The sequence below is a fragment of the Carex rostrata genome, chromosome 25, assembly GCF_964058835.1.
Source record: "Carex rostrata chromosome 25, lpCarRost1.2, whole genome shotgun sequence".
Classification (NCBI taxonomy): domain Eukaryota; kingdom Viridiplantae; phylum Streptophyta; class Magnoliopsida; order Poales; family Cyperaceae; genus Carex; species Carex rostrata.
This window is the reverse complement of record NC_135942.1, coordinates 709,329-719,582: the sequence shown is the minus strand read 5'-3', so window position 1 is coordinate 719,582 and position 10,254 is coordinate 709,329. Positions and strand designations below refer to the sequence as shown.

The 10,254-nt window shown below is 30.2% G+C and overlaps 1 protein-coding gene across 1 annotated transcript; it reads left to right on the top strand.

The window, feature by feature from the left end:
- Nucleotides 1-4,576: 4,576 nt before the first annotated feature.
- LOC144576318 (putative xyloglucan endotransglucosylase/hydrolase protein 32) lies at nt 4,577-6,969 on the top strand. The gene is made up of 4 exons (XM_078326653.1): nt 4,577-4,934; nt 5,047-5,147; nt 5,256-5,473; nt 6,428-6,969. Exons 1-4 carry the CDS (start codon nt 4,733-4,735, stop codon nt 6,792-6,794), a joined length of 888 nt encoding a protein of 295 aa, XP_078182779.1. The 5' UTR covers nt 4,577-4,732; the 3' UTR covers nt 6,795-6,969.
- Nucleotides 6,970-10,254: the final 3,285 nt, after the last annotated feature.

The following is a 10,254-nucleotide window of genomic DNA, read 5'->3' as shown; positions in this document are numbered from 1 at the left end:
ATAATTTTAGTGGATTCTTAAGAAAAAATGTAGAGAATTTTTTATTTTATTTTGGGTTGATAGGACACTCAAATGCTATGATTTTTTAGATCTTGCACTCCCACATTCAAAATCATGCCTAAGAAGATCTAATGCTCTTTAATCATTATTTATGTATGTTTTCCAATAATTGACCTAAAAATCAAGCATTGATTTATCATTTATTGTATATATTATGAAGGCATATAACTAGAAACTTAAAATTACTAACAAGCAAGTGGGAGACTCGATATATAACTTAATGATTAAGGTAATGATTTCGTGTGAGAGGTGGTTGATTCAAAATCTGATTAAAATATCTCGTGTAAATATTTAAAGTAGGAAGGATTCACTCTATATTTACCTTAAAAAAATAAAAATATAGGAAGCAAGTGCAAAGGTCACTTACCACCGAAATTTTTATTTCTAGCAGGATAAAAACAAAATAAATCGGCTGTTTGGTTAGAATTCGACAAATATTCAGATTGCAAGGGTATTTCACGTTCCAAAAATTGAGGTCCGCAGAATGCCTCAGCGGCCCCAGCCTAGTGTCTTATGAAGCCCCAACTTTTTGTTTTTTTATAAAAAATTATAAATCAATCAGAAAAATTAGAAATCAAATTCTAAAACCACTTGGCCGTCAGACGCCAAATTCTAAAACCTCACTAACACAAAAACCAAAGTTTTTTTTTTGTTTTGTTTTGTTTTTAGTTAATAAATGTTCTTAAAAAAAAGTTGAAGTTGCATAACTATTTTACGGACTCCAGGCTAGGACCGCAGAAAGTTTGTGCGGACTCCAATATTTGAGGCCGCAGAACACCCGCCTGGATATTGGTTTAAATCCCAGGATTCTGAGGTGATTTGATTTTTGTTTTTTATGCTGTAAATAAAAATTCGGCACTTACCAGGGTATCTGTACCGCTGCACATTGATGGTGATGGAATAGCAAAAGTTTAGGTTAGCAAAAAGTAGCTTCGCTATTATGTCTTTGGATGAAAAAAAAAATGTTGTTATGAACTCTTGGATTAAAGAGCTAGCTCGTTATTTTGCTATGTCATTAATTTGTTAGATTAACAGTTTATCTGAATTTTGAATTAATACAATCCAATTTAAAATAATACAAACTTCTCTTTTTAGAGAAATAGAAGATATATATTAACTTATCTATCAGTTTCATTCACATAAGGGAAACAAAAGTGGGGTCCCATGGTTAGAAGCATTTATTTCTACAAATTTAGAAAAAACACTTAATTTCTTTCTTTTGTCAGAATAAAAAAAACCATGAAATTTCTTTAACAGAGAAAAAAGAAAGAAATCTGAAAATTCAGACGCGGTATCATAAAAGAAAAGGACCCACTAACACAACCTGAAGTCCAGAATAAAAATAATTGAACCCACCGAGGCACCGACATTTTATTATTGCTATCAGTTTATATTACTGGTAAAAACAATAAATTCACAATCTCAAAAAATCCAAACTAATGATACTTCATCACTTTATAATTATAATCATCAAAGCATCTACTACATCAGTAAAAAAAAAAAATTAAAGCCAGTTGTCAAAGCAGAAAGCACCGAATAAAAATTAAGTTAAATTTTAATTATTTTAATAAAAAATTAAAGTTCAAATTAGAAATTACATTAAATCTCAAAAAGTAGAATAAGAAGTGATAACATGCTTTTAGAAAAAAAAAAAAAAAAAAGAAAGAAGGAAGTTTCAATACAAATGCTCTCGGTCACCTAAATATGAAATTTTAAATCTCTATTCTATTATTAAGCACGTTGGGTGTCCAATCCACTAACGGTTACGATTGAGAGATGAAACTTCGGATTTGATCTCAGCTCTCCAATTACATATTTTATCTTCTTTTGATTAAATGCATCTGTTTTATGTATAGAAGTCTAAATTTAATTAAAAACATACTCACCACATATGCTGCCGCACGATATGTTACAGTTAAAATTGAATAAATTTTGAAATTTAGCGATATATTTATCCGTTTCCTTATCTTTTTTGTTTTCATATTTCTCCTCTTCAATTGAGAAGACTCCACCTTCCATTTTCTTATTTATTGTTTCCTTACTTCTTCGTTTCTATACGGATCACAATGGAAATCATTTTTTATTTATTTCCTTATTTCTCTTTCTTTGTTTCTATACATATTGGTGTGTACAATTTAGAATATATTTCCGATATATAATATATCAATGTGTGTGTGTTCTAAATTGGAAACAAAGAAGAATATAAATTGGAACGTGTGTGTAAATATATATTTTTCTTATAATATGTGTGTGTGTGTATATCATATACATACACACGATAACATTTTTTATTTATGTTTTTTTATATCATATTATATGTTGATATTGAATTGTTGTATGATATTTGATATTAGATTCGAATCGAGCTATTATTTGATATCATTGGTGCTTAAAAATAAAAAATCATCACATCATCAAATTGTTATCAGAGATCACGATTAAAGTTAATTAAAAATACATAATCATATAAATTTTCTATTAACATGTGTTTTAATTTTTAGATAATTATTATTTTCATTGATATATTTGTTTCTTATAATATGTCCCCGTTGCAACGCACGGGTATGATACTAGTATTACATGAAGTACTTCAAAATGAAGAGAAATTCAATTTTAAAAGTTTAGGTCCAACAATTAATATTCTTGCAAAGATGTTAGTATCAATAATTTTTTTTAATAAATGTTATTGCTACCTTAATATTTCCATAACAGAAAACATACAGTAGTACTGTACATAGCATGATCATTTAATTAACCCTTTTTAATCCAAGGCCCCCACTCGGCACTCATAGTGTGAACTTGTCCTGCACAGTTGGCACCAACTGATCACACACTTACAATTTACAAACCACAAAAATTTTACTTGCCAAAGCAAACCATTAATATCTTTTGCTGAAATTACATATGATTTATGCTCTGCATGAATTTAAAACTACTTTGTCAATATTTATATTCCCGAATTATGAAATGGCGGGTTCTATTAATAAATGTTGGTGGGACTTTTGAGTTAGAACTAAAGAGAATCTTGAGGTTATAAACTTATTACGTTCAAACGGTATATTAATTATTAATGCACATTAAATACAGCAAATTGCAACTTCTTATGGATATGATATTGATTTGTGCTATTTTTGGAATACATGTGGCTGGTCAGATGTTGGAAGAAATAGGAAGGACAAAATGTAGAGTTATGTTTTCCCCCAAAACTTAGCAAATCAGAAGATTATGATATAAAAATACTACATAATTATCATTCAAGTCCCCCTCCTCCTAATTACATATGCTATGATTTAATTTATAGAATGAATACATTCCAGTCTCTCTTTATTTATTTGATACAAAAACCGTTACTGGTAATATATAGCAACATTAATTAATGTCTTCAAGATCAAGAGCAGTGTTTCTAATTTTTCTTCAATATATTTTTGTTTTCTGCTTATTAGTTCCTTCTTTGCTACGTCAAACATCAAAATTAATATTTGTTTATCCCTTAATTAGCATCGTCTGCTTCCATCATATTTCCATTAACTTTCCATCATATAGATAAGTCTCGTAACAGAATTATTTTTTGTTTGAAAAAAAATAATCAAAATTAGCACTTGAAAATTGAAAATAGCAAAGAGACAAAATTGCAATAAGACTTTTTGATCAAGTTCTGACTATAGACACAAATCTAAAGTGACCGTACAGACAGATTAAAACATGACTGTAACTTTTCAGCACTAATTGAATCTTTCTTATTTCACAAATTTTCAAATTCAATTTTTGAATACTTTTCGGGTAAAAAAAATCCTGTCAAAATTCCCCAGTGATAATATTTTTTCTTGAAGAGTGAAGACCGCTTGACAATTTTGACAACTAACAAAGAAATTCCATTCATCACAAAAAAAAAATGAATCCTACCGACTGGAGCGAAGTCAGACTGTCAACTTATAGAGATGAAAACACATTAAAAATTAATTATATAAAATTTTCATACTGAGTATGGAGACCAATTTTTTTTGAGACAGGAGTATGGAGACCAATTTACAGTATACTTGTAACATTTTGCTCTAACAATTTTTTTGAAAATAAATAAATGTGAATTGAGTCCATTCATTCAAGTAGATTTGCATCCGAGTACAAATCTGGTAAAAAAGAAAAAAAAAACATAAATGCAATTCTTCAGATGGGTCCCTCTAAATTTCTTAACTTTCCCTTCAATATCGGGCAAACATCAATGCCCCAAACAAAACTAAGTACCAAACCCAACCCAAACCACATGTGAATCCACAGCTGAGGAAAACAGAGATACTGGATGGGTAAATATATTGACGGAGTAGTTTTTACTTTATGCAGTGCAACAGTCTTATTCAACACTCTAATATCTTTGCGCTGCATGAGGAAAGAACAGCTCTGTTAATATATTTTCCCGAAATGATGGATAGTTAGGATCACCTAGATACCACCAGTTACCAGTACTTGCTCTTTACGCAGTTTACTCTTTACTGCTTTCCTTCACCAACCCAAGTTCTCTCTCTACCTCTGATCACTCTCTCCACCTCTCACATTGGATCCTCTCCTGTTACCATAAATCATTGCTATTTATCCTCCAACATTTGCTTCCCCAATCTAGCAAACAAGGGAAGAACCCATAACTCACATTTGTCATATACTTCCCTTCTTGGTCTTCATGTCATCACTTGTATTAATCTCTGTTCTTCTCCTTCTCTCCTTCCATTCCAGCAATGCTCAACCCAATCCCGGGTATTACCCGAGTTATCAGTTTAAACCCTCGCAATTCTACCGTGCATTTCTGAATCTCTGGGGGCCGCAGCATCAGACGGTTACCAGTGATCAATCGTCCACCACAATATGGCTTGATCGAACCTCAGGTCGCCATAAATTGCTTTTTTTTTATTTTTTTATTTTTTTTATTTTCATGTATATAATTATTTTGGTAGGTCATTTTCTAATTGAAAAATGTACTGATCAAATTTTGTACAGGGAGTGGATTTAAGTCGAGACACCCGTATATGAGTGGATATTTTGGGGCTTCGATTAAGCTTCAGCCGGGCTACACCGCTGGCGTGATCACTGCATTTTATGTATGTACAATCTAAGCTTAATATCAGATGTCATCTTGTCTATCAATGACTTTAAAAATTATATTTTTTTTCCTTGGTGATAACCTTTTACTTTGGAAATTTATATAGCTGTCAAATAATCAAGCATACCCTGGATTTCATGATGAAGTAGACATTGAATTTTTGGGCACCACACCAAGCAGGCCATACACACTGCAGACAAATGTTTATATCAGAGGAAGCGGTGACGGTCGGATAATCGGTCGGGAAATGAAGTTCCATTTGTGGTTCGATCCGACTGCTGCATTTCACAATTATGCGATTTCTTGGACCCCCTATGAGATCATGTATGTTTCCCTCTAATCAATTACTTTGTTAGTTCACATTAGTAAGTTCTTAAGCATTGCATATGCTGTCTGCTGGTTTCAGAGATTTTTCAAAAAAATAAGGAAAGAGAGAAAATAATTAATTAAACTGTTAATCAGTAGTTTCAGCATTAACAAGCTGGAAAAAGATATTAAATAATGTAAAAGAACCCCAAAGATAAATTTTTATTAAAAAAATAACATGTTGTAAATAAACATATTCACAATAACAAAAAAGGTAAAAATAATATTGTATAGGGTTTATGCACAATTTAAAATAAGGTCTGTCAAGTTTTTAAGTATTTTATTATTATAAAAAATAACATTATACATTGTACAAATCAACCAGAGGTTCATACATTCCTTTGAATAAATATCACTATGTCAGCCAAGTTCACAAAAGACTCGTGAGGCCCTTTGGCTCTTTCTTTCCAATTGACCCCAAAAAATTGGATCTGTTGTATAATCCCGTTCACAAATTTATGGAAAGTTTTTTTTTTCATGAGACTCATATTGGCCCACCTCTGTCCGTGATAACAGCCAATTTTATATTACAATAATTTTAGGTACTATTTCTTAAAAAATATATATATTCATAGATAACAAAAAAAAACAAAAAACCATCCATGCTCCTCAAACTTCTAGTATATCATATATTTTTTTATCCCATTAACAATTTTTTAGTTTTTTTTGGGAAAAAACTTATTTCAAATTAAGAGCTTTGCGCCACTAACTTTAAATGAGTATGCACAGTCGTAATTACATTGTGAAAAGATACTTAAAGTGGGTGAAAAATGTTGTGTTCATAAAATGATGAGCAATGTTAAGATTTTTGATGTTATACAAACCATTGCATAACATCATATTAGGCTGCTAATTAGCATCAATGGCATGTGCTATTAATTAACTAATTATTTGGCTAATTTTTATTTGCAGATTTTTTGTAGATGATATACCAATAAGACGATATCAAAAGAAAAGTGATTCGACATTTCCTCTTCGTCCAATGTGGCTATACGGTTCGATATGGGATGCATCCTCTTGGGCCACCGACAATGGAAAATATAAGGCTGACTACCGGTACCAGCCTTTTGTTGCGCGGTTTACGAAATTCATAGTCCGAGGATGTACTAGTCCATACTCGCAACGCCATTGTCGCACAGCTCCGTCTTCACCATCTGGTGGTGGGCTAAGCAACCGGCAATACATGGCAATGCATTGGGCCCAAACTCGCCATATGGTGTATAACTACTGCAAGGACCCGAAAAGAGACCATTCTCTCACCCCAGAGTGTTGGAATTAGAATAATATAATCAAATTATATTACAATTTAAATTCGTCAGTTAATTAATATTGATTAGTAGGTTATTTTTGTTAATTTTTAATATCATTGAGAGGTTGGAAGTGTATCTAGTACAAGTGTAGAACAAAAGTATGGAATTTACTGTATTGCATGAATAATTGGATTATTTTGGTTTTTAGGGGTTAACGGGCAAAAAAGCTTGTTCTCTCCTTCAATTTGTCATTTTGTGAGGGTCCTCCTTGATTGTTCCCTTTCAATGTGTAATCGTTGGATCTTCGATGAATAAATGATGTGACTAAAGCCTATAGCCGTTATGGGAACAGCCTGTCAGCTTCTATCATCTCCAATTTTGTCACCATTGTTTTTATCATAAAAGAAACAAATTAATGTTTTTACTTGTTGCCATTGGAGTTAGGAGGCGTGCATTTTGAATTTTTGTTACAATTATTCATTTTTATTATAAAGGAAATGAAAAATGTTTTTACTTGTTAACATTGGAGATGTACATTTTTAAATTTTTTAGGTCGGCTGGTGCCACAATCTAACAAAAAAGATTAGCTTAACCTGTAAAACTAGATTCAGACTGTTTAATTTAAGTTTGCACGGATTTTAAAGAAAATTCTCTATATTATCATCTAATAAGATAATTGATAAGTACAAAAGACTTGTTATTATGACAAGATTGATTTATACAATATTTTATATATTTGTATTTAACCAGTAACTTTTAATAATATTTATTTGTACAAAATTTTGTACATTTTTATTTAATCAGTAACTTATATATTTTTTTAAATTAATGACACCAGTAATTAGATTGTTTTTATGATGTTATGTCCATAATATATTTCAAACTTTAATGTCATTATTTATTTGTTATATCTTTTGTTCGAATACAACTAAATTTATACATAAACATGTATGAAAATATCTTCATCCAACTTGTACAATACCGTATGACATGTTGCAGCATTATGTATGAAAGGTCGTAATTTCAAAATCAGATAAAAAATCTCTTGTAAATATTAAATAGTTGAATATCATAACCTCTAACATTTACTCAAAACTTTTTATTACGGAGCATATTGCAGTTCTACCAAGCTTGAATGCTTTCTTGTTGCTCAACTTTACTGGCTATTTTTCCATTCAATTCAGACTAATCATTATTTAGTCACTGAATTTTTATTTTAAAACTGTTAGTTAAATTATATTATCGTTTTATTGTAAAGTTGAAATTGCAAACAAATTAAAAACTAATTTCCGGAGTTATTTTGTAATGAAATATCGAAATAAAAAATATGTTTTGCAATACAGGGCTTTTGAAAATCTTAAAATTTTGTAAAACAAACATCATAATAAATTAATAATTTAAAAAATGTGCTAATATCTGCTTCGTATGTAAAGTTCACGACTAATATAAGTTTCAAAATATGTACAATTTGTATGTAATTTGAATTTAAAGATAACGCTTCAATTTGGATAAAAATTAATTCGACAGTTGAATGATTAATAAATAGATGGTAAAATTGAGCGGCCACCTCAAAAGTCAAAAGTTGTTGGGGAGATTTTATGATGGTTGTTATTTGTCTTTAATCTTTGGCACAGTAATTAAGCAAGCAAGATCAAATGATTTTTTTTTTTTTTAGTGATATTGGCAGCTGCTGCCATTCATATACTGAAAAGTGAAAACATAACACAACAGCTTATAAGGTTTGAATTTAATCAAGAATAAAGCTTAGTTGAATTGGTTATATAAGGGCTCCCGTGCTATTGTCTTAAAAATATATTGTATAAATTTTAAACTTTGATGTAGCTCAGTAAGTTGGTTATATAATGAACGAGGAGAATTCCAATGCCTCATATCTTTCATACCTCATTATACCTCATATTTTATATCTTCGTTTTCAAAGTCCAAATTATCGATCCGAACCGTTCAACATGATATATATACTAAAATATGGTTAGGGATGAAATTTTATAATTTTTTACTATTTTTTACTATTTTTTAAGATGGGTAGAAATTTTTTTTTTTTATAGTTAAAAAAACAATGATTTTCTACCCATCTTAAAAAATAGTAAAAAAATTTCAAAAAAAAATATAAAATTACATCTCCATGCATATTTTAGTATAAATATTATGTTGAACGGTTCGGATCAACAATTTGGATTTTGAAAACGAAGATATAAAATATGAGGTATGATGAACTATGAAAAGGATGAGGCATTGAAATCCTCCTCATAATAAACTTGTAGAAAATCAACTTTTACTAGTTTTGAATTTTTTTTTACTATTTTTTGTGATTTATGAAAGATGACAAAAAATAATTTTAAAAAAAAATTATCAATATTTTAAGTCATTTTTTTATCATATTTCACAAATTATAAAAAATAAAAAATTCAAAAAATAATAAATATTGACAATTTACAAGTTCATTATATAACCAATTTATTGAATTACTTAGATTAAAATTTAAAATTTATATAATAAATTTTTAAGACAATTGTACAAAAGAACTTTCATAGCACTAAATCTTACTCTTTAATCATATATGCTCTATGGACCATGTTCTTTCCCTGGCTTTCGGCCAAGTTTGGATAAAATCTAGTTTGAATCCTAGTACGTGGGGACCACATCGGAACTGAATAATGGAATAAAAGTAGCACGTACGATTTTTTTTAGAGTTTGGCTAGGATAATATGTCATTTCAATTTATAACACCAACTCTAAAACCTATTCAATCGACTTTAAACGGTGAATCTAAACCATTCAAACCGATCTATTTCATTAGTTGTGCGTTTACATGCAAAATTTAAAACTTTTCGAATTTATTTAGTATTAAGTCAAGCGGTCAAATGTGTGAGTTTTTAAATTAATTTTAATACATTAATTTTTTAATATTTTTGCCGCTTGATTTGATACTAAAATAACTCGAAAATATAAAAAATTTGTATGTAAATGCATCACTCATAATGTAAATCGGTTTGAACAGTTTGAATTAGTCGTTCGAAGTTAATTTGATATGTTTTCGAGTTGGTGTTATGTATGCTGAAATGACACTGATGTTATATTAGCCAAACTCTTTTTTTTTTTTTTATCACCAAAATAAAGGTAAAATCTGGATTATTAATTATTAGAAATCTTCCAAAATATGGAATGAAAGCAGCAACACTGATTTAAAGCGCGCATATATCAAACTGAACAAATTAAAGAGCAGTCTACCATCACTACAACAAATGCAACTATCAGCGACCGGTGAAACCGGTCTCTGATAGTCATGACGCCGGTCGCTGATAGTCAAAAACGGTCGCTGATGCTCACCCGATGACGCCACCGGTCGCTGAATGACGTCATCCCGGTCGCTGATAACGTATCAACGACCAATTTTTTTTTGTCGCTGTTGGTTTTTGCTGACATCATGTAAAGACATCAGCGATTGTTGAACCGGTCGCTGATACTTTT